This window comes from Pecten maximus, chromosome 4 (genome assembly GCF_902652985.1).
Source record: "Pecten maximus chromosome 4, xPecMax1.1, whole genome shotgun sequence".
In the NCBI taxonomy this organism is placed as follows: Eukaryota; Metazoa; Mollusca; class Bivalvia; order Pectinida; family Pectinidae; genus Pecten; species Pecten maximus.
In genome coordinates, this window is record NC_047018.1 from 5,178,890 (window position 1) to 5,202,947 (window position 24,058).

At 35.4% G+C, this 24,058-nt stretch overlaps 1 protein-coding gene across 14 annotated transcripts in view; it reads right to left on the bottom strand.

Annotated features, from left to right (window-relative positions):
• Positions 1–4,116: 4,116 nt before the first annotated feature.
• The window catches only part of LOC117325040 (dual specificity testis-specific protein kinase 1-like), a 65,738-nt gene continuing 45,796 nt past the window's right edge, over positions 4,117–24,058 (bottom strand). The window contains exons 6-14 of one of the 14 annotated variants that reach the window (XM_033880952.1): positions 18,912–18,994; positions 14,184–14,268; positions 13,868–13,951; positions 12,604–12,690; positions 12,233–12,332; positions 6,220–12,042; positions 6,144–6,178; positions 6,073–6,107; positions 4,117–6,012 (exon numbers count right to left, since the gene is read on the bottom strand). In XM_033880952.1, coding sequence (XP_033736843.1) covers positions 10,973–12,042; positions 12,233–12,332; positions 12,604–12,690; positions 13,868–13,951; positions 14,184–14,268; positions 18,912–18,994 — 1,509 coding nt within the window. In that variant the 3' untranslated portion in view covers positions 4,117–6,012; positions 6,073–6,107; positions 6,144–6,178; positions 6,220–10,972. Of the gene's footprint in view, positions 6,108–6,143; positions 6,179–6,219; positions 12,043–12,232; positions 12,333–12,603; positions 12,691–13,867; positions 13,952–14,183; positions 14,269–18,911; positions 18,995–24,058 lie in introns of all 14 variants that reach the window. The other 13 variants (XM_033880946.1, XM_033880956.1, XM_033880950.1 and 10 more) reach the window with 13 other exon arrangements.

The following is a 24,058-nucleotide window of genomic DNA, read 5'->3' on the forward strand; positions in this document are numbered from 1 at the left end:
AAGTTCAGGTTCAGGTATTAGGTTGTATAATTATGTTTCTGCTGAAAATATTAAAAGGGGGAAGTATAATTATTATTATTAATATTATTTTCAATCACAATCGATTAGCAATATATTCATTTTCATCGATCATATATATATATATATATATTCTCTCATCAAACGAACAAAAAGCGTGCTAAAGTTTGAAAACAGTGTTACTGGATCTCCGAGTATGAGAATGAGGAAAGAGGGATTCTAAATGGACAAACACGAGTTTACCGAATGTTTTGCACCTCTAAAGGGACAAACACGAGTTTAACGAATGTATTGCAACTAAAGATGTTGAAACTTATGGGGTGCCGTTTTAGTATTTATCTACAAAATGTGATATTATTAATTCGAATTATTGATATCAATAAATGAACTATTGATATTTATCAACAGAGACATATATATATACTATATATGCCTGATATCAATAAATGAATTAATGATATCAATTAATATTTGATATCAAAAAATATTTTATGACATCAGTTATTCAAATTATTTATATCATTAATTCGATTTATTAATCAATGATACCCTTATTATTAATAATTATAAGTGTTTATTGATATCAATAATTGGAATTTATTATATCAATTCCCCAAATTTTAGGTAAAATGACTGCTCCCTCTAAGAATAGCGGTTCTCGGGGAATGTGGCAATTTAAAAAAAATATCGCAATTGTCCACATCACCATTGTCAACACAATGTTGCCCATGCCTAATCTAATATCGAGCAGTAATTGCGGTCTATCGTCCATCGTGGTTTAAGTGTACTCCTGCACACAACAGTGAGAAATGTTTATTTACTGTGTCATGATATAAATAATTCGAATTCATGATGTCACCAATTCCGTATAATGATACCAATAAATGGATTTAAGTGATGACATTTTAAATCGAATTAGCAATATCAAATTTTGCAGATAAAAACTAAAACGGCGCCCCATTGAAGCTGTACTTACTTCGTGTATAGATGTAATGATATGATGTTTCTTCAATGCAGACATTATAAATGGACGTTATTTGACTGTTAACATGACGTCATTTCATTGTTGCAGTGACGTCATGCAAAATCCAACCCCGTGGAAGTGAATTATTATTTTTTCTCTTACCCTGTTTACCATCTTATGCATCTAAATTGACGTTACATCAATGCGAGACAATGTTGACGTGATGTGATTGAATTGTCGATGTGACGTCTATTACACGAACCCTAGAGTAAGATAAGGGTCACACTGTGAAGTATGTGAGAATCCCTTGTCCTAGCCATTGCTAGACCAGCGAGCTTAATAGCTTCCTTGGTAAAAGATGGACATGCAGGCAAACATCACATTATGCGTCATTACACTTACCCATCATTGGATGTTTTGTGTAGACTCGAGTTCGATTTTAAATTAAATAAATTGCACAGCAAAATTGGCCTATCGGGAAAAATATCGATTTATATGGAGACATTTGAAGAAGTACAAGGATGTGTATCATCGGACTCGTCCTTCGTTACAATAGTAGTAAAAATCGAGGTACATTATGGTAACCGGCTAATGTTGACGAGTCGTTTGTGTCCTTGTTCTTGAGGATATTCTTATTGTCATGGTCGATGATGGTTATGGTGTTTAAAACTTTGAAAAGTTCTTCGTACATTATGATAAACACTTCAGTAACAACTCCCTCGCCAATAAACTGTTCGAAAATCAAAACTTAACAAAGAATTATTAACCAGCAATTCAGTCATTCTCACAATGTTACCTTCGGTATAGTTCATAAATATGTGCTTTACGTAGTCTCGTTCGTCTGTCCTGGAAAGTGTAAATACTCGGATGTACAATGTAGCATACATTATTCACGGCGTTTATATAACTTTTAACGCAGTTCGTCTGTCTTGAAACATTACACATGGCGTTTATAAGATTTTAAATGCCGTTCGTCCGTCTTGGAAAGTGTAAATACTCGGATGTGGTATACATTACTCATGGCGTTTATAGGACTTTTACTGCCGTTCGTCCGTCTTGGAAAATGTAAATACTCGGAATTACATTAATTATACATGGCGTTTATAGGATTTTTTTGTGACTTCGACATAGCAAGCGTCGTAGTTAGTCAAACCAAGAAAGCGCACTACAGTGATAAATACCTATTTTGCTCAGCAATAGAATTCTTACAAACTACATGTAGCCAGGCCCACTGGAGTAATTCATTGTCGGCGTCAGTCCGAAAACAGTCTTAAGTATTCTATCGTATGTCCAGTAATGTAACTAGATATGTTCGTTTCTCTTAATCTGGAATGATGTGAAATATTCTACTGTTAAATCGCACATTTTACACACAGTACCGACGATTTTGGGTTAGAATTGATGTTTTTTCGTGGGTATCGGTGTAAATCTTGTGTTTCTGGGCTAGAATTACGATCTTGCCGAGGGTCTTGGGTGTAAATCTTTTATTTCTGGGCTAGAATTACGATCTTGCCGAGGGTCTTGGTGTAAATCTTTTGTTTCTAGGCCAGAATTACGATCTTGCCGAGGGTCTTGGTGTAAATCTTGTGTTTCTGGCCTAGAATTACGATCTTGCCGAGGGTCTTGGGTGTAAATCTTTTATTTCTGGGCTAGAATTACGATCTTGCCGAGGATCTTGGTGTAAATCTTTTGTTTCTAGGCTAGAATTACGGTGTTGCTGAGGATCTTGGTGTAAATCTTTTATTTCTGGGCTAGAATTACGATCTTACCGGGGGTCTTGGTGTAAATCTTGTGTTTCTAGGCCAGAATTACGATCTTGCCGGGGGTCTTGGTGTAAATCTTTTGTTTCTAGGCCAGAATTACGATCTTGCCGAGGGTCTTGGTGTAAATCTTGTGTTTCTAGGCCAGAATTACGATCTTGCCGAGGGTCTTGGTGTAAATCTTGTGTTTCTAGGCCAGAATTACGATCTTGCCGAGGGTCTTGGTGTAAATCTTTTGTTTCTAGGCTAGAATTATGATCTTGCCGAGGATCTTTGTGTAAATCTTGTGTTTCTAGGCCAGAATTACGATCTTGCCGAGGATCTTGGTGTAAATCTTTTATTTCTGGGCTAGAATTAGGATCTTGCCGAGGGTCTTGGTGTAAATATTTTGTTACTAGGCCAGAATTACGATCTTGCCGGGGGTTTTGGTGTAAATCTTTTGTTTTTGGCCTAGAATTACGATCTTGCCGAGGATCTTGGTGTAAATCTGTTATTTCTGGTGTTTGAATTACGATCTTGCCGAGGATCTTGGTGTAAATATTTTGTTTCTAGGCTAGAATTACGGTGTTGTCGAGGGTTTTGGTGTAAATCTTTTGTTTTTGGCCTTGAATACGATCTTGCCGAGGATCTTGGTGTAAATCTTTTATTTCTGGGCCAGAATTACGATCTTGCCGAGGGTCTTGGTGTAAATCTTTTATTTCTGGGCTAGAATTACGGTGTTGTCGAGGGTTTTGGTGTAAATCTTTTGTTTCTGGGCTCGAGTTACGATCTTGCAGAGGGTTTTGGTGTAAATCTTTTGTTTCTAGGCCAGAATTACGATCTTGCCGTGTTGTCGAGGGTATGGTGTACAAATTGTATTTTTTTGTAAAAAGAAGGAATTAACAAATTTGACCATTTCTGGGTAAGAATCATGGCCTCATTTACAGGTAGTAGCATCCCTTTATTTCAGAAGTCATGTGCAGTTAGCACACCATCATAATATTGTTTAAAAGATGTTTTAATCCTTATATTTACTTCCAATATATATACAAGTATAGTTTAGCTTTATGTCTATTTTACCTCCTACTGATCTTTAGAGGGTCGTGTTTCCCTTGGTTACCAGTATGTCAGCGTCACTGAGAAACTATTCAGGATTTTTTGGTAATTAATGTTGACGTCAACGATCTTTTTTCCAGGTCACTGTACCCACTGGTAACAGTATGATGATGGACCGTACTTCTTTCCCAGTTTCCGATAGGAAAACATCCACGTGCAATTGTTCTTTCTGATATTGAATTTATGTTAGGACAATGAAAACAATCCTTCTATCCGTTGCCATTCCCCAGAGACAGTGGGCTTGAGAGGTCGCCTATCAGATACAACACAACCACATACTAATTAGTGAAGTAACATTTACTGTTTAATCAAAATCATATTTCCATAGTATGTGTGTTGCCAGGGTAACCTGACCATTCATACAACCACACACATTTAATCCAGCATCTACAGCATACCATTTGTCCAACAATATTCATATCATTTAAAAATATATTTATAAGTAACATGGCGATGTAACAGATCTACTAGCAGCAGTGATCCTTTTGGCATTATGACACTTAGTATATAACATGTACTGAATTTCACCTACAAGGTAAAATAACGCATGATTATATTATTTTATAATTTAACTATTTATATATATGCTCATCTCTTTAAGACATTTATTAATGCCATATTCTTTCCTTAATGGTTAATAAGTTCTCTCCATATATAAACACCAAGATATTCAAGAAACATATTTTTTGTACACATTGTATTATCATTCATATTCATCCATACAGTAATGTGCATCATGGGAAATGTGTCAAACAGTACTTTAATAGCATAGATCCATTTAAGTTCTATAAAATGTCCTAGTTCTATTAATATCATAGTTCCTAGTTCTACAGTATCATAGTTCTTAGAACTATAATATTCTAGTTCCTAGTACTTTAGTATTATAGTTCCTAGTACAATAGTATCATAGTTCCTAGTTCTACAGTATTATAGTTCCTAGTACTACAGTATTATAGTTCGTAGTTCTACAGTATCATAGTTCCTAGTTCTACAGTATTATAGTTCCTAGTTCTACAGTATTATAGTTCCAAGTACTATTAATATCATAGTTCCTAGTTCTACAGTATTATAGTTCCTAGTTCTACAGTATTATAGTTCCAAGTACTATTAATATCATAGTTCCTAGTACAATAGTATTATAGTTCCAAGTACTATTAATATCATAGTTCCTAGTACAATAGTATCATAGTTCCAAGTACTATTGATATCATAGTTCCTATTTCTACAGTATTATAGTTCCTAGTTCTATTGATATCTTAGTTCCTAGTTCTACAGTATTATAGTTCCTAGTTCTACAGTATTATAGTTCCTAGTTCTACAGTATTATAGTTCCAAGTTCTATTGATATCCTAGTTCTTAGTACTATAATATCATAGTTCCTAGTTCTATTAATATCATAGTTCCTAGTTCTATTAATCTATCATTTTCACAGAAACATTTCTGAAAAAAAGAATATGTATATCACAGCTACCCTCTATTTCGTTGCCACAATGTTTGTGTATATCTACAACAACCACATATAAAAGAGGTAATGGGACCATCAACAAGTGTCACCTATAGAAGTAGGATTCATTGATTCTAGTGCTATTTAACAGTCAACATTAAATTGTCAAGAAAACAACAATATTTAATAGAAAAAATAACAAAATAACCACAGAGGTACAAGACATTCTAACAGTAAAGAAAGAAAAATAGTTGGTAAGATGGCATGCACCTTGTTCAACGCTACACTTCACATTCAGTGTCGTTTTCTAAACCAGACTGTTCAAACACACTGTGAAGTATGTTGTGTTATACAAATATGGAGTTGCTGTAAAAGTAGGATTGAGGACATATTACCTTACAATAACGTTCATTAATGATGATCAGGTAGAGTTGCAAACACAATCCTGAGTCGGCACATTATTTGTTTGAGCTGACTTTTTTTATTTAAAATATTAAAAAGGAACTGTAAAACTGTCTAATGATAGAAAATACTAGCATACATTTCTACAGTACAATACATAGTACCTATCTACAGTACAATACATAGTACCTCGGTAACTGTATCTACAGTACAATACATAGTACCTCGGTAACTGTATCTACAGTACAATACATAGTACCTCGGTAACTGTATCTACAGTACAATACATAGTACCTCGGTAACTGTATCTACAGTACAATACATAGTACCTAAGTAACTGTATCTACAGTACAATACATAGTACCTATCTACAGTACAATACATAGTACCTCAGTAACTGTATCTACAGTACAATACATAGTACCTCGGTAACTGTATCTACAGTACAATACATATGTACCTCGGTAACTGTATCTACAGTACAATACATAGTACCTCAGTAACTGGACTGTATCTACAGTACAATACATATGTACCTCGGTAACTGTATCTACAGTACAATACATAGTACCTATCTACAGTACAATACATAGTACCTCAGTAACTGTATCTACAGTACAATACATAGTACCCCAGTAACTGTACTGAGATAAGATGGGACTCGTTATCGTGATGATAATTAACTTTGTTCCAGGTAAACATACAGGTAACTGTGCCCTCTCCAGGCATGTAGAAGTACATTATGTAAACTAGAGATGGACAGATAAGGCTGGTTCTATATTTCATAAGAGAAAAAAATACATTGCTTGCAATACAGATAATTTTTTTTTATGTATTTTTCAACACAAATAAACCCAGAGTCAACAGCTTGAGTCAGTAAAAGGAATACTTACAGCAATACTATCAAGATCATAGTTAACATACATAACATCATGTAGTAAAAGGGCTAACAATAATTGTCTTAATTGACAAGTATTACATGACACATAAAGGGAGGTAATTAGTTATATTGCACATATTATAAATCAAATGACCGACTACAGGTCTTGTCCTACAGCAAAGTCAAAAACTACTGTGTGATCATTACAGGGATTCATTGCTGAACCCTAGCACGTATATGTACAATAAATATATATTATAATATACTGTAGACTATGGAGTTGGAAATTTGCCTGTACCTGTGATGGTTATCAATTAAACACAAATTATAAATATCCACTGACGATATTAGAACTAGAAAACTCTTTTATTGCTCTCCTATCTATTTCTTTATTTTAGACCAATCACAATTGAACTATGTCTGTACTCCTTAACCACTTCCTTGGAAACTTATTGATGACGTCATAATTGTCTTGTTATTATCACATGACCTCTATTGTCTCCACTTACCACTACCTGTACATCATGTAACACTGTACTATGTAAGCTGTGCCCTGAGGATGGCCTACCTTAGGCCGAAACATGTCGGCAACCAGCATTCCTTTTAAATACAACATTTAGATACCTGGATTCAGGAGTTGGCACTCTTCTTTTTATTTTGTGATAAACCATTATGTTCATAATATGAAATTTATTGAATAATTTTGATTTTTATTGTAGCGGATACAAGGAGCCTTTTCCTAGAAGGTTTGAGAAAGGCAGGATAACTTATAAAGGATATTGTGTAAAAATATTTGAAGTGCATGAAAAAATCATAACTTAAATGAGAAGTTTTCAAATGAAACTAAACAACATATCTAATAATACCATGATCTGTAAGGATTTAAATAGTAAAATCTTCTGAATAAAATTAAGTACATTGTAAATTAAGTCTAGATTTCATAACAAGTGCATAAAGACAAAAATTAAATTATTTTCCGGCAGTAACCAACAAATGTACAGGCATGTTCAAACCAACTTCCTTAAATGTTTGAGGATACTGAACACAACATTAAGACAGCTCAAACATATATAGTGACTGGGGAGGTAGAGAGAAGTCTGCTGATTTCTACAGAGTTGTGATCAGCCTGTGGGATGATCCTGTAACCTGAGAGAAGGACAAAAATCTACAGGAAGTTTTCAGGTGGTAATAAGTTCAAAGTATAATGGGACCATCGTAAAAACAGAGTACGGGTATGAGGTAAAGAAAAGTAACTGGATCAAAAGAAGTCAGAATTTCATTCAGGTAGTAAGATGTTTAGAGGAAGTAGCCAGTACATAAGTATCTAATACAATAAACAAGGATTTTACAGGAAGTAATCAGACTTTTTATGTCAGTAAAGTACATATTTCTGGAACAGTCAGGCAGCTAGCCCTTAACAGTAAGTACATATATACACAGCTCTTGGAGGTAAAATGATTCACAATAAAGTAGTCCTGGTTTTACAGAGGGGAAATGTGCAGTAAATTGCTGATGACAGAGGGGAAATGTGCAGTAAATTGCTGATGACAGAGGGGAAATGTGTAGTAAATTGTTGATGACAGAGGGGAAATGTGCAGTGAATTTCTGATGACAAAGGGAAATGTGCAGTGAATTGCTGATGACACAGGGAAATGTGCAGTGAATTGCTGATGACACAGGGAAATGTGCAGTGAATTGCTGATGACACAGGGAAATGTGCAGTGAATTGCTGATGACACAGGGAAATGTGCAGTAAATTGCTGATGACAGAGGGAAAAAGTGCAGTGAATTGCTGATGACACAGGGAAATGTGCAGTGAATTGCTGATGACAGAGGGAAAATGTGCAGTGAATTGTTGATGACACAGGGAAATGTGCAGTAAATTGCTGATGACACAGGGAAATGTGCAGTGAATTTCTGATGACAGAGGGAAAATGTGCAGTGAATTGTTGATGACACAGGGGAAATGTGCAGTAAATTGCTGATTTCATTAGATAACCAAAACATCTTCACTTATTTCCTAACTAATCTATTAATAATGGATATTGTTTAATATTATAAATAGATATGTATCCTATAATTACTTACAGAAAAATAACCAATCAACTGACATTTACTGTATACCATTAAGTAGTTCACATTTCAGGTTTAAATATTATACATGTTTTTTTGTAATTATTAATAATATACTCATTAGACAAGAACATTCTGTCGAGCCTCTATATGTGATTAAGTCTAAATAACACAGAAGTAACAGAGGAATGTTTAGCAGGAAAAAAAGCATTAACAACACAGAAAGAAATACACATTCCATCTCCTTAAATATATTCTTCTTTTAAAACTTTTAACAAATGTAGACAAAAAATTTAAATCAATGAATATTTACGTAACATAAAGACTCTATACTCTGATTCAAAATGTACAATATATATTTACAAATTTAATAAACAATAATACAAAATAATTTCTCACTGAAATATTCTTCCATGAATCTGATGCTATAATCTTTCACAAAAATTCTCAAGTTATATTCATTTGCACATTCTTCAGAGGAAAATCTAACTAAAATAAATATTTAGTCCTGAAAGAATAAACAATTCATTTAAAATTGCAAATTATATACACGTAATAGTAACCAATTCTAGTTTGGAACATTTTAATTTGGAGACAGAAATGAGATGATAGTCTCGCAATATATCAAGTCATTTAGGTTCTGTTCAAAATTAATTTATAACCCGTAGTCTTTATTTCCTCTACCAAAAAAGCTCACTTTATCTCTGTTAAACTTTCTTGGAGCTCAAGTTTTCACCAAACTGACTTCCGATAAATCCAGAACAATTTAATGTGGATATATATATATTTTTTAAAATAAATAGATGACAGTGGATGAGTGATGCTATAGCAGTGTACATTCTGTATATGTGGTATTATTCCATAAGTAAAGACATGAAGTTAACTTTTCAAGAAGTAATCTCTATCTTTCAGAACGAGAAAAAAAATCATCTGCAGTATTTACTAACCTAAGTTAAAAAATGTATGAAATTGATTAGTTTGTTGGTGAATATATTTTGATATTGTATAAATAAAGAACTGTATATATATAGAACACAAAAGATTGAACATGATTGTGAAAAAAACTGATGGCACCAGTACAAAAAGAAAAAGACTTAATTAATAACAAATAACAATTGGCTGTGAGAAACAATAAAAAGAATCACAAAAACTGCCAAAGCATAATCAAATGCATCTTCACAACCTTACAAAACAGTTATCACACGACACATTCAAAACCTTTATAAATACTCAACCTGACATACTATTCACATTTCAGTAACTCATAACAAAATTACAAAGTTTGTGTTGTTGAAATATTTACACACCAACACACATGGAATTAATTAATGTGATCTTCACAGTTAATATCAAAAGTATCCACATCCTAAAGCTGCCATTTAATGAACATCAATATGATTTCTTTCATTATCATTCCATAATTACTTAATCAAGACTTTCATTTAAGATAGCATCTGGGTAACATTATACTCTTGTTTACTTCAAAGTTAGAAATTCATAAATACGTAATTCTGATTATCCTGATATTTCCTTAAAATATTACAATAATAATACATTTTTCTGCCAAGTAAAATGATTTCATCATAAAAATAAAGTCATACATGACAGCTTATTAACTGATGTCATACATGACAGCTTATTAACTGATGTCATTCATGACAGCTTATTAACTGATGTATTTGAACATTGATTGGCTGCACACAGACAAATAGCTGAATAGAAATCAGCTTTGTCAAAGAACAAGTTCCATCAACAGGTACATCTGTCACAGACATACATCAACATATACACGCAAGGCAGTTTTATAGAACATTCTGGTGTCCGGATATCTATGGTATATATATATAGACATTCTGGTGTCCAGATATCTATGGTATATATATATATATATATATATATAAGACATTCCGGTGTCCGGATATCTATGGTATATATATAAGACATTGTGGTGTCCGGATATCTATGGTATATATATATATATGGCTTTATGAATGGTGTCATTACCGGTAAGTATCACCATTTACGGACGTTTTAAACCAACAATCAAAAACAGGACTACAAAATAATACTTGCATTATTATATGTGAGTGGAATCAGTTTGCCATAAATGTGTCTCAACGCTGTTAATAAAGCAGAGGAAAAACTTAGCTTCTACCTAACACAATCTACTGTTAAAGTAAAGCCGGCTCAACGCTTTCGTATTCCATTATCATATCCAATAACTGACATTTTCAGGACGTATCAAGATCACCACACTGTGGTGTATACATTGGCACCAGTCAGTTTTTGGACTATACAGATCAATAACTGAAGATCATCAATATTAGAAACATAAGCTATAGTTTTGTCTCCATGACTCGCCTATGTCGCTCACGTCCTCCTTGTCGCACATTTTCCATAGAATCCTCACTGGAGGATCTAGAACACCTATTCACATTTTCTTTTTTGGCAGTGAAGAAGTCTTGATAACTGCCCTCAGACACTGGACTAATGGGCGTCACTGAATTCTCATCAATCGACATGAATGACTCCGTCGAGCTGATTGAAGACACATAATCACGTAAGTCATGGTTAGATCCCAGCAAGCCATTGTTCCAGCTGTTGACGGAGACATTACATGCATCCCCACTGCCCCCGAGTTCACACCTGTGTTCTACTCCCCCACTGCCCCCGAGTTCACACCTGTGTTCTACTCTATCTCCGGAGCCACTTCCATAGAATGGAGAATCTGTACTAGACTGTTCATTTGTGTATAGCTTTCTCTTGGGTCTGTGTAGACTGGATCTGTTAGTTCCAGTGAAGTCATTATTAGTATCTACATTATCATCACAGATCTCCGACTGAGAGGCTAGCCCTTTCTCAATACTACCTGCCAACTCAGTCTGGAGTCGGTATGCAAGAGCTTCTGGAAATACTGTACTCTTTGACCTTGATCTCTGACTAAATGTGAACTTAGAAGGAGCCATGGAGTGTCGGCGTGAAGCAGAGCCATGAATGGACTCCTGATGAAGTCTCTCTGCTGCTTTCCTCAACAATACTGGAGATGAAGGCAGTGACTGGCTCTGTGGGCCCGATTTGTTTCTTTGGCGACCGGAGTACGGATCAGGTGTACAAGGGCTACATGGAGGGGTGAATGCATTAGAAGGAGATGGCAATTCAAAACCAAAAGACTGTTTTCCTTTGGGAGTTCCAAGAATTTTCCTTTCCAGGAACTGATGAAACCCAACAAATGGATTGGAAAGAGCAGGTGAGTAGAACTGGTCGTCTTTACTCATGGCTTCTCCAAGTACCACCTGAGGTGTAAGAGAGGTGAGGAAGTCCCCAGGGTCGATCACTTCCTCCCCTGACAGCTGCAAGATATTGTCCTCAGACAAAGACCGTTTATGGCCTGGCCGCTTAAATCCTCCTAAAATGATAGCATATCAAGTATAATCTTTATTAAATATCTAATACATATTTTTTACATAAATAAAAAAAATTCACTCTTTTTTATCACAATAACAACTAAACTGTATCATCTTAGAAAATAATGCAAGTTCTTTAAATGTTTACCCTAATACTATAGATACAAGTGTAAACAGGCATAAAAGTCTCACCATTTCTATTTTCCTTGATACAGTCATCCTCAAGGTTTCTTAGGATTTGCTCAATAGATATGACTATCTCAGCAAATACTGGTCTTCTCAATGGATCCACCTGTAGGAAAACAATCCCAGAGTTATCTCCCCTACTACATCGCTACTACATTGTACAAAGATATATTGCAAAATCTTTTTGCATAAAATTATTATGAAACAATCTGTATCAATATCTGAATTATTTGTTACTGTCTATCATGCCTTGCAGGTTTGTCTTTGTTTTCTTTCATATGTGTCATCATCTGAATTTTAACATCTTGGCTTTGAGATTCATAATAATATCACAGATTTAGAATAGTAAACATTATTCCATGAAAAAGGTAACTTACATGGCAGCAGGTAAAAGCCAGACGCAGGAAGTCCAAAGGACAATAGTCTATCAGTCCACTAAATGCCACATAATCTAGGCCGAAGTTCTGAAGCAAGCCAAACATTATCAATTTAAATGAATGATTTCTCATGACACAATTGAATTACACTGGAACACTATGAAAAGTAAGATCTTTTAGGCAAACTCCATTGATTACTCACATAGCTTGCCCCCCCCCCCCCCCCCCCCCCCCCCCCTTCAAAATGCCACGACTTTGAACAGACACGTTTTTGTGTAATTAGTTGTATGTGTAATCAAATAAAACATAATTACACTTCATGGTACAAATTAGGACATTGATCCTGTTTCTTGAAATTGTTTGAAAATAAACATTGTGCAGGAGATAGCTACCAATCATTACAAGATGCAGATGTTGTACTGAATAGAAACTAAGAAGTTGCCCTTGTATGGCAAATACTGTCAGTGTTAACTAAGCATATTGATCACATAATTGTGTCCAGATTGTCCCTTAATTATTGTTAGATGGGGTGTTTCCTATAAACATGTCCGTGCCACACTAGGGCAGGCCACAAGGTGCAGTTGTAAATCTGAAAGGATCAACTACCCAAATATATTGCGAGTGATCTTGACATATGTTATATAGATTACCTGTAACATTCAGGTCTAGTCAAAACACTTTCCCCAGGTATCCCAATTAGCGATGTGTAACCTGGCAGGTGACTTTCATTACAAAATTATATTATATAGTAAATAAAACAGAAAATGCCCCCACTTGACACCCCAAAAACACAGTTTGGTAAAGATTGCATTAGCGATTCCTGAGATTAGCTAGTTACTATATGGCCCCCCACCATTGTGACAGTTAAAACCAGCATGCTGGGTATTGCTAAATCAATACATGTCCCCTACCAGCCCCGCTAATAGTATCAGTGACCTTTGTAGCTACTCATATTGAAGTTACTTATCAACTTTCACTAACATATCTTGAAGCATGGCTGAGAAAAGTGTGGGAAACTGAGTGGACAGACTGACGGACAGATGGCCGGAAGGATGGCCGGACAAAACAGGATGAAACCTATAGTCCTCCTAGCTTAACAGACAGGGACTTATAATCCTCAATATAAGGTCTCTTACACAACATTTTGTGCCTACATAAGGTCTTTTGTTTCGATCAGGATAATCACAAAATGAAGCAAGTTTATTGAAGGTTAAAAGTTTACCTTAGTTTGACTAAAAGGCAATGATAGCCTTAGGTAGCATACCTGTGTTCGAGGAAGTATTTCTGGATCAGCATCTATCCTCGCTATAATTTCACAAAGGATGATTCCAAAGGAGAAGATATCAGCCTGCAAATGAGCCAAACATATATTTCATTCATCTTAGTTTACTTCAAAAAGGAAATTTACCTGCTGACTATATAAATCATCATTTATCTTCATGATTAGATGTTCAATTAATTGGGGTTTTTCAATTTTCATTTTCTGTTGTTCTTATTAATTTCATTATTAATATTCATCAAAAGAAGTACATAAGGTATGTAATTTGCAAATCAGTATAAAAAGAGCACAAATATTTTACCTTTTCGTTGTACCACTTGTTCTGCAAGACTTCCGGGGCTATCCAGTAGGGAGAACCCACAATAGGCAGGCAGTTGTCTTTATCTCTGTAAATACAATTTTAGTGTGACTAACAGGAACAATAGTTAGTGGTCCCAATATTGTTATCACTTCTATTATATGTCAGAACTACAGGAACTGAAGACCCATGTCTGATCGTACTGGCTGTACCTGGATTATCACTGGAGACACCGGTCTTTCTGATCCAGGTCAGTCACACTGTCCTATACATCACCAGTACACTACCGGGGTACTAATACTTACGGCAGGTCTACAACTTTTCTATAATCATTCATCAAACTATTACCAAAATTCTGCTATGATATAATGTTCTTTTGACTTGAGTTCAACTTCATTGCCAAACTTGACAGATTTTTGTTCTTCAGATGCTATGAGATATATTCTATTGCCTGGAGCTGGAGTTCAACTTCATTGCCAAACTTGACAGATTTTTGTTCTTCAGATGCTATGAGATATATTCTATTGCCTGGAGTTCAACTTTTAATGCCAAACCAGCAGGCTTTTTTGTTCATCAAAAATCAATTAATATAACTATTCTATAAGTTAGAAACAACCCCGATGACATTTGACACGCTACCGATGAAATACCATGACTACTTCTTTTGGTTCTTACAAAGATTTTTTGTCTTTACATAATTGGTCCCCGTGATCTTTAAAAGGTGAGTATTAATTTTCCACAAACTTTGTCAGACTTAATTCCATCTAAGACAAATAAATAACAATGTTTCTTTGCAATTGGGTTTTTAAAAAGTTGACAAAAATACATAAAGGACTGGGGGAAGGATGCCACACCATAACACAGGACTCACTTGGCCCTCTAGGAATGACCTCAAAATGTTTATCAACAGGTAATGGAGAATATCTGGCAAAAGGAATACAAATTGTACCGAGTATCCTTCCAAATAAAACAGATGCAGCAATAAAATTGGATATATAACAACTACCCAGAATTCATGAAGAAGTGAATTTTCACTGGGAATGTGCTGAGATTACATAGTTAAGTGGTACCCCACGGAGAGCCCTGGGATAACAGCCAAGTGCTCTAACACTGCACGTGGAAATTTAGACCTACAAAAATATCTGCAGTTTCCCTATGTGTCGACAACAACAGTTTTGTTTATCAGTTGGTAAAAAAAGAAGGTACCCACTGGATAGACAGATTGCACGACAGATAAAGAGCCTAAAATATATCTCAACATGTGCCATAACATATCTCCATTTGATGGGAATTCTTCTCTAACTGTACAGGCTAAGTTACCTCCCTTATAAATCATAATTTGCCTTCATTTTTAAACTTTTATCCATACAACAAAACTTTAAGTCATCTTCCTCATAAAACTTTGATATATTTCAACCTCAATTTTTAAGCATTAAAACCTTTATCATTACCACACTTCAATGAACTTCCTGATATACCAATTTACCTCCCCTATAACCTCTCTTCATTCACACCTACTCACTAGATTACAACTTATTTTGTAAGCTGTACTCGCATACTAAATCACACCCCTTATAAACCCTTATCTGGAATTATTGATTGCATGTGTATCATATATATATATTTCTGGACGGATGTACAGACAGCACAGGGTATACCATAATATGACTGGTTGTTGATGGGTGTATAAAGAACTCTTTATACAGAGTTATTTCCCCTGTATTGTCACACAGTAAACTGCCGTCTTACCCGGAATCATTTGTGCCAACATAATGACTGTTTCAATATAAATTTATATTCCTTGCTGAATATCTGTATCACTGTTCTTACTGTTTTAAAGATAGGCCATGGTCTCAACAACTTTATCAAAGTATTGACAAGTGTACAAAGTTATAATCAACAACCCCTTGAACCATCCCCTCTCAAAACCTCTATTTCTATGCTTGGGAATGCTTTTTACAGAGATTTATTTCTGATCATAATCTTAATGCCGTAAATTCAAATTGATATTTACAGTTCTATTTACAACTAGAACTGTCGTCCAGAGGGCCAACTCATACCCCCCGCTCCTGCAACCCCCATCGTTACTATGTGTTCATCTATACAATTCTTTTCTTAGTCGTATTCAGTTTTCTTGGTTACCCTAATTCTTTTTTTATCTATTTTATGAATAAATTGTTGTACATGACATTATGAAATGATTTCACATGAGAAAATCTTTTCAGTTGATCAATTTATAACAAAGACAAAATTAAAAAGGTTATGAGAAAGGTAAAGTCTGAATGGGATTTATTATAAAAATTACGACGTGATATAGATTACGCACATCTACAATGTATAAGGATTATTGTCATGAAGTTTCGTTGAAATCAGATAAGTAGTTTAGGAGAAGTAGCCGGTACATCGTTGCGTCAAACTCGCCCAAAAATTTAAGTTTGCCCTGGTTACCATGGTAACCAAAAAATTACGACGTGATATAGATTCCGCTAACCTACAATGTATAAGGATTATTGTCATGAAAAAACTAAGTTATGTGCCCTGGTAACCATGGTAACCAAAAAATTACGACGTTATATAGATTACGCACATCTACAATGTATAAGAGTTATTGTCATGAAGTTTCGTTGAAATCGGTTAAGTAGTTTAGGAGGAGAAGCCGGTACATCGTTGCATCTACAAACTCGCCCAAAAAACTAAGTTTTATGCCCTGGTTACCGTGGTAACCAAAAAATTATGATGTGATATAGATTACGCACATCTACAATGTATAAGGATTATTGTCATGAAGTTTCGTTGAAATCGGATCAGTAGTTTAGGAGAGTAGCCGGTATATTGTTGTGTCTACAGACGGACGGACGGACGGACAACCTGATTCCAGTATACCCCCCTAACTTCGTTTGGGGGGTGAGGGGGGGGGGGGGAGGGGGTATAATTAAAGTATGTATCATATAAACTAGGTAAGGGATGCGTATACACCATCAGTATGTTTATTAGGCCGAGTCACGAGAGTCCAATATCTCTAAACCCTTGATACTGTACAATCTGTCAAGTCTACAGCTGAAGTGTACAGAGTGCTGTAACAATATCTATGCCAGTGACTTGTTAAGTTTTATATGATAATGGTATTTACACACTTAAAGTGTTATCGAAATATGATAGCAAGAACTTTCTAGATGTTAGATGTTGTCTTAATTTCAAACAATACACAACATAAAATTTCATGACTATATATTATAACGTGTTTATATACATTGCATTGATCCATCATATACATGTGCCACAGGATATTTTACAAATACTGGGTTCCTACAACATTTATATAAGATGGGATATAGCTATTAGCCTCTACATGTCCGGCTGATTTCTACTCTATATATGACTATATATAACACCTCCTTATTTAGACATCAAAGAGATCAAATCTGGTCCCATATTTTTTTTTCTGAATTCAATATTCAAAGACAAGTGGTCAGTCTAACCACTTAACATCACGTAACAGGGGCACCTAACATGGTCAGTCTAACCACTTAACATCACGTAACAGGGGCACCTAACATGGTCAGTCTAACCACTTAACATCACGTAACAGGGACACCTAACATGGTCAGTCTAACCACTTAACATCACGCAACAGGGGCACCTAACATGGTCAGTCTAACCACTTAACATCACGTAACAGGGGCACCTAACATGGTCAGTCTAACCACTTAACACTACGTAACAGGGACACCTAACATGGTCAGTCTAACCACTTAACATCACGTAACAGGGGCACCTAACATGGTCAGTCTAACCACTTAACATCACATAACAGGGGCACCTAACATGGTCAGTCTAACCACTTAACACTACGTAACAGGGACACCTAACATGGTCAGTCTAACCACTTAACATCACATAACAGGGGCACCTAACATGGTCAGTCTAACCACTTAACATCACGCAACAGGGGCACCTAACATGGTCAGTCTAACCACTTAACATCACGTAACAGGGGCACCTAACATGGTCAGTCTAACCACTTAACACTACGTAACAGGGACACCTAACATGGTCAGTCTAACCACTTAACATCACATAACAGGGGCACCTAACATGGTCAGTCTAACCACTTAACATCACGTAACAGGGGCACCTAACATGGTCAGTCTAACCACTTAACATCACATAACAGGGGCACCTAACAACCACAATTAAGATTGTTATTGACCACAACTAGATCTTCATTTGATAATAATAAGCATTATATGAATTATTACTGAATAACCAAATCTGTTGGGCATATATTTCTAATGATCTATTTCCTTATCTACCTGATAGAGAATCCCCCTAGGTCAGGTTGTCAACCAAGGATATTCTTACAGAGACAATGGTGTCCTTATCAGAGTAAGTGGAGTACCCAATACATCAGTACAATGACAGCCTGATGACAATGGGGTAATTAAATCATGTGATTGGCCCTCTCCATCCATAGCCATTGATCTGTTAATCCCTCACTGTTACATGGCCACACAGATGACCGTGGACTGTCAGCCTGATGACCCAGCATGGTCAATATATCATTCTCTAGCCAATAAGCTAGATATTACAATTGCCTGATCAACTAATATATCTGATAAAACATGAAATCTCTGTGAAACCTAGATTACAACAGCAGTAAGGAGAGTTTGCTACTCATTATTTTGTACACAGCTGACACAGTACAATGTACAGTTCCAGGTATATACTTACAGTGGATCAGGTATCTTGGCTGCCAAACCAAAGTCTGCCACCACTGCACTTAAGTTCTCCTCATCTCCACACAACAACACATTCTGTAACAAACATGAGGAAACATAAAGGCAACTTCTCAAAACATTCAAATGTTCTATACTAAACACGTATCAAAACTGTACCACAAGTAAGGGTTAAAAAGAGAAGCTTAAGCCATATAGAATGGATCAAGATTGGTCATGTTACTGTCAACATAATGGCAGAGCCTATAGGCTATAGATATTAAGTAAATTAATGTAAGAAATGTTGATACAAAACAGATGCTGACATTCATTACCTCATCCTGGTCATTTAAAAGCTGTTTGGCTAAAACTAGTGATCTGAATTAAAGTAACAACAATGCTAAGTCTCAAAACATAATAAATCTCGCGCATTCAAAATCAAAATAATCTCAAAGTAGACCTAATTTTACTAGTTAGCGATTTGTTATATTTTGCCTTGCCAAAAACAAAATAATGGCGTGAAGCTTGGCAAATGTAAGAGAAACTGGATATCTGCTGAGGACAGAGAAAAAGGGCCACAACTGTACATATTGTGTCTTAAAATCCAAATTTTACAGTGTGAAAATCCTCCATCCGAAGAAGTACATACTTGCAAAACTTGGTACTTTTGTACTTAAAATCATATTTGACATGGTATAAGTGACATGCTCCAGAACATTGAAGACAAATTAAACCTGTAATACCTTAGTACATAGGGAACTACCAGGTATCTAACAGGTAAATATGTATACCTAATACAGGTAACTACTGGGTATCTATTACAGGTAAATATGTATACCTAATACAGGTAACTACCGGGTATCTAACAGGTAAATATGTATACCTAATACAGGTAACTACTGGGTATCTAACAGGTAAATATGTATACCTAATACAGGTAACTACTGGGTATCTAACAGGTAAATATGTATACCTAATACAGGGAACTACCGGGTATCTAACAGGTAAATATGTATACCTAATACAGGGAACTACTGGGTATCTAACAGGTAAATATGTATACCTAATACAGGGAACTACCGGGTATCTAACAGGTAAATATGTATACCTAATACAGGTAACTACCAGGTATCTAACAGGTAAATATGTATACCTAATACAGGTAACTACTGGATATCTAACAGATAAATATGTATACCTAATACAGGGAACTACTGGGTATCTAACAGGTAAATATGTATACCTAATACAGGGAACTACCGGGTATCTAACAGGTAAATATGTATACCTAATACAGGTAACTACCAGGTAACAAACAGGTAAATATGTATACCTAATACAGGTAACTACCAGGTATCTAACAGGTAAATATGTATACCTTAGTACAGGTAACTACTGGGTATCTAACAGGTAAATATATATACCTAATACAGGTAACTACTGGGTATCTAACAGGTAAATATATATACCTAATACAGGGAACTACCGGGTATCTAACAGGTAAATATGTATACCTAATACAGGTAACTACTGGGTATCTAACAGGTAAATATGTATACCTAATACAGGGAACTACCAGGTATCTAACAGGTAAATATGTATACCTAATACAGGGAACTACCGGGTATCTAACAGGTAAATATGTATACCTTAGTACAGGGAACTACCAGGTAACTAACAGGTAAATATGTATACCTTAGTACAGGGAACTACTGGGTATCTAACAGGTAAATATGTATACCTAATACAGGTAACTACTGGGTATCTAACAGGTAAATATGTATACCTAATACAGGTAACTACTGGGTATCTAACAGGTAAATATGTATACCTAATACAGGGAACTACCGGGTATCTAACAGGTAAATATGTATACCTTAGTACAGGGAACTACCAGGTATCTAACAGGTAAATATGTATACCTAATACAGGGAACTACTGGGTATCTAACAGGTAAATATGTATACCTAATACAGGTAACTACTGGGTATCTAACAGGTAAATATGTATACCTAATACAGGTAACTACTGGGTATCTAACAGGTAAATATGTATACCTAATACAGGTAACTACCGGGTATCTAACAGGTAAATATGTATACCTAATACAACTTACAGGTACGTGTTAAAAACTCAGTTTCTATTTAGGTGTAATAAGTAATTACACTCCTGTACTTTGTGGGGTTCCATTACTGTGTCAGTTGTCAGTATGTGATTTACTTATATACAGGTGTTATTGTCAGGGAGACTGGTTCCTGTTTTTATAATTATATATATAACAACGCCAGCAATGTATGACTACCAGGAAACCAGAATAACAAGTACCCTGGGTAAAGTGCCCAGTCACAGTGGAGGATCACTCAAGTGTGCTGCAGATCACCTAAGTATCCCGATATGATAACATGTTCAGATGTGACCTACTTTTTCTACAATTAACCTGTTTTCAATAGATTTTTCTCTCAAAACGATTTACATCAAAACATACAGGTAGACCGGAGTTGCATATATTTTCTTTGGTATTTCATACAAAACAGGTTTAATTATATACCTGGTATACATCCATACTCACACTAACCAGTTATGTCAACACCAGACAGAAATGTCTTTTTTTTTTTACTTGCCTTTGCAAGCATTTAAAAGAGTTATAATAAATTAAATGCTAACTGTCATGAAACTCTTCATAGGAATCAACTGTCAGTCAATTTTAAATAACTGCTTTCTTTGTAATTTCCACTTTAATACTTCACTAAACCTATCTTGGTCATGTTCTTTTCCGATACACATATCAGCTGAAGTGTCATTCAGTCTGAACACGAGACAAAGTGTGTCAGAGAAAAACAAGAGCAATGAGAGGATATGTTGGTGACCGGTCTATCACCTCACTGCTTCCTCACCCAGATATCAGCCAATCAGGATAAACCTTTACTTAAATTGGCCAATTAGAATATGTCTCGGTGTATATATATCTATCAATTCAGTTAAGCATCACTTCAACACACTTCATACTTTAACATGAATGGAAATTTGCAGTTTTTAATATACCAAATGACGCAGCAAAATTTTCCTAAATATATTAAGCTTAGTAGTCTTTTGTCATTTTCAATTCAATCAATTTTTTCTTGATTTTTTTTTTTATTTTGGAGCAAACAAATATTTCTGGTCATGTTCAATAGCTTCAGGTGGGAAAAAATCAAAATAAAAGTCAAGAAGGAATTTTATCAGCGACGAATATTTCTGGTATACAATGGTTTTTTTGTTTGTATACACAGTGATATTATACATATATATTGTTGTGTCTGACATTACTACTGGACAATGCAGAGAGTCCAAAAGAAACTTAATTCACCTATTCAATAGAAACCTCAAGTTTGTAGTTATTTAAACCACATGAAAAGGAGTCAATTTCTTCATTATAATATGTCATTCTTATGAGGATTCACTAGTAAAGAGTCACGGCCACCTCATAGACTTCCTTTCAGAAAAAAGTGAAATGCCATGACTAATCTAATAGCCAGACAGTACTGTAGGAAGTGGTCGTCAAATCATGTGGGAACAGAAACATACAACATAGATCACACAAGATAAAATTATATACTTGGAATACTTTAAGTATTAGAAGTTAAATTCTAATTAATTTTGATTCTCAACAATTAAAGCTTATCAATGTTAATCCATATATTTAAAGTTTAAACCATATTTATCGAGATACATGAAAAAAAAGATATGCTGATCCAATTGTCCTATGAATGCGTTTTTTAATGATAGTTATTTCATCATTTTGTAGAAACTTCCAGCCGAAATGTAGGGACAACTTCTCCAAACTTAGACAGTCTTGATCATAACAATGAAATCAATCTCCACCCAGACAATCCTCAACACAGACCGTAACATTGAAATCTCAACACAGATCGAACATTGAAATCAATCACCACCCAGACAATCCTCAACACAAACCATAACATTGAAATCAATCTCCACCCAGACAATCCTCAACACAAACCATAACATTGAAATCTCAACACAGACCATAACATTGAAATCAATCTCCACCCAGACAATCCTCAACACAAACCATAACATTGAAATCTCAACACAGACCAAAACATTGAAATCAATCTCCACCCAGACAATCCTCAACACAGACCGTTACACATTGAAATCATAACACAGACCATAACATTGAAATCAATCTCCACCCAGACAATCCTCAACACAGACCGTAACATTGAAATCAATCTCCACCCAGACAATCCTCAACACAAACCATAACATTGAAATCATAACACAGATCGAACACTGAAATCAATCTACACCCAGACAATCCTCAACACAGACCATAACATTGAAATCAATCTCCACCCAGACAATCCTCAACACAAACCATAACATTGAAATCAATCTCCACCCAGACAATCCTCAACACAGACCGTAACATTGAAATCAATCTTCAACCAGACAATCCTAAACACAAACCATAACATTGAAATCAATCTCCACCCAGACAATCCTCAACACAGACCGTAACATTGAAATCAATCCCCACCCAGACAATCCTCAACACAGACCGTAACATTGAAATCTCAACACAGACCGTAACATTGAAATCAATCTCCACCCAGACAATCCTCAACACAGACCGTAACATTGAAATCTCAACACAGACCATAACATTGAAATCAATCTCCACCCAGACAATCCTCAACACAGATCGTAACATTGAAATCTCAACACAGACCGTAACATTGAAATCAATCTCCACCCAGACAATCCTCAACACAGACCGTAACATTGAAATCAATCTCCACCCAGACAATCCTCAACACAAACCATAACATTGAAATCATAACACAGATCGAACACTGAAATCAATCTACACCCAGACAATCCTCAACACAGACCGTAACATTGAAATCTCAACACAGACCGTAACATTGAAATCTCAACACAGACCATAACATTGAAATCAATCTCCACCCAGACAATCCTCAACACAGACCGTACCATTGAAATCTCAACACAGACCGTAACATTGAAATCAATCTCCACCCAGACAATCCTCAACACAAACCATAACATTGAAATCAATCTCCACCAAGACAATCCTCAACACAGACTGTAACATTGAAATCTCAACACAGACCGTAACATTGAAATCAATCTCCA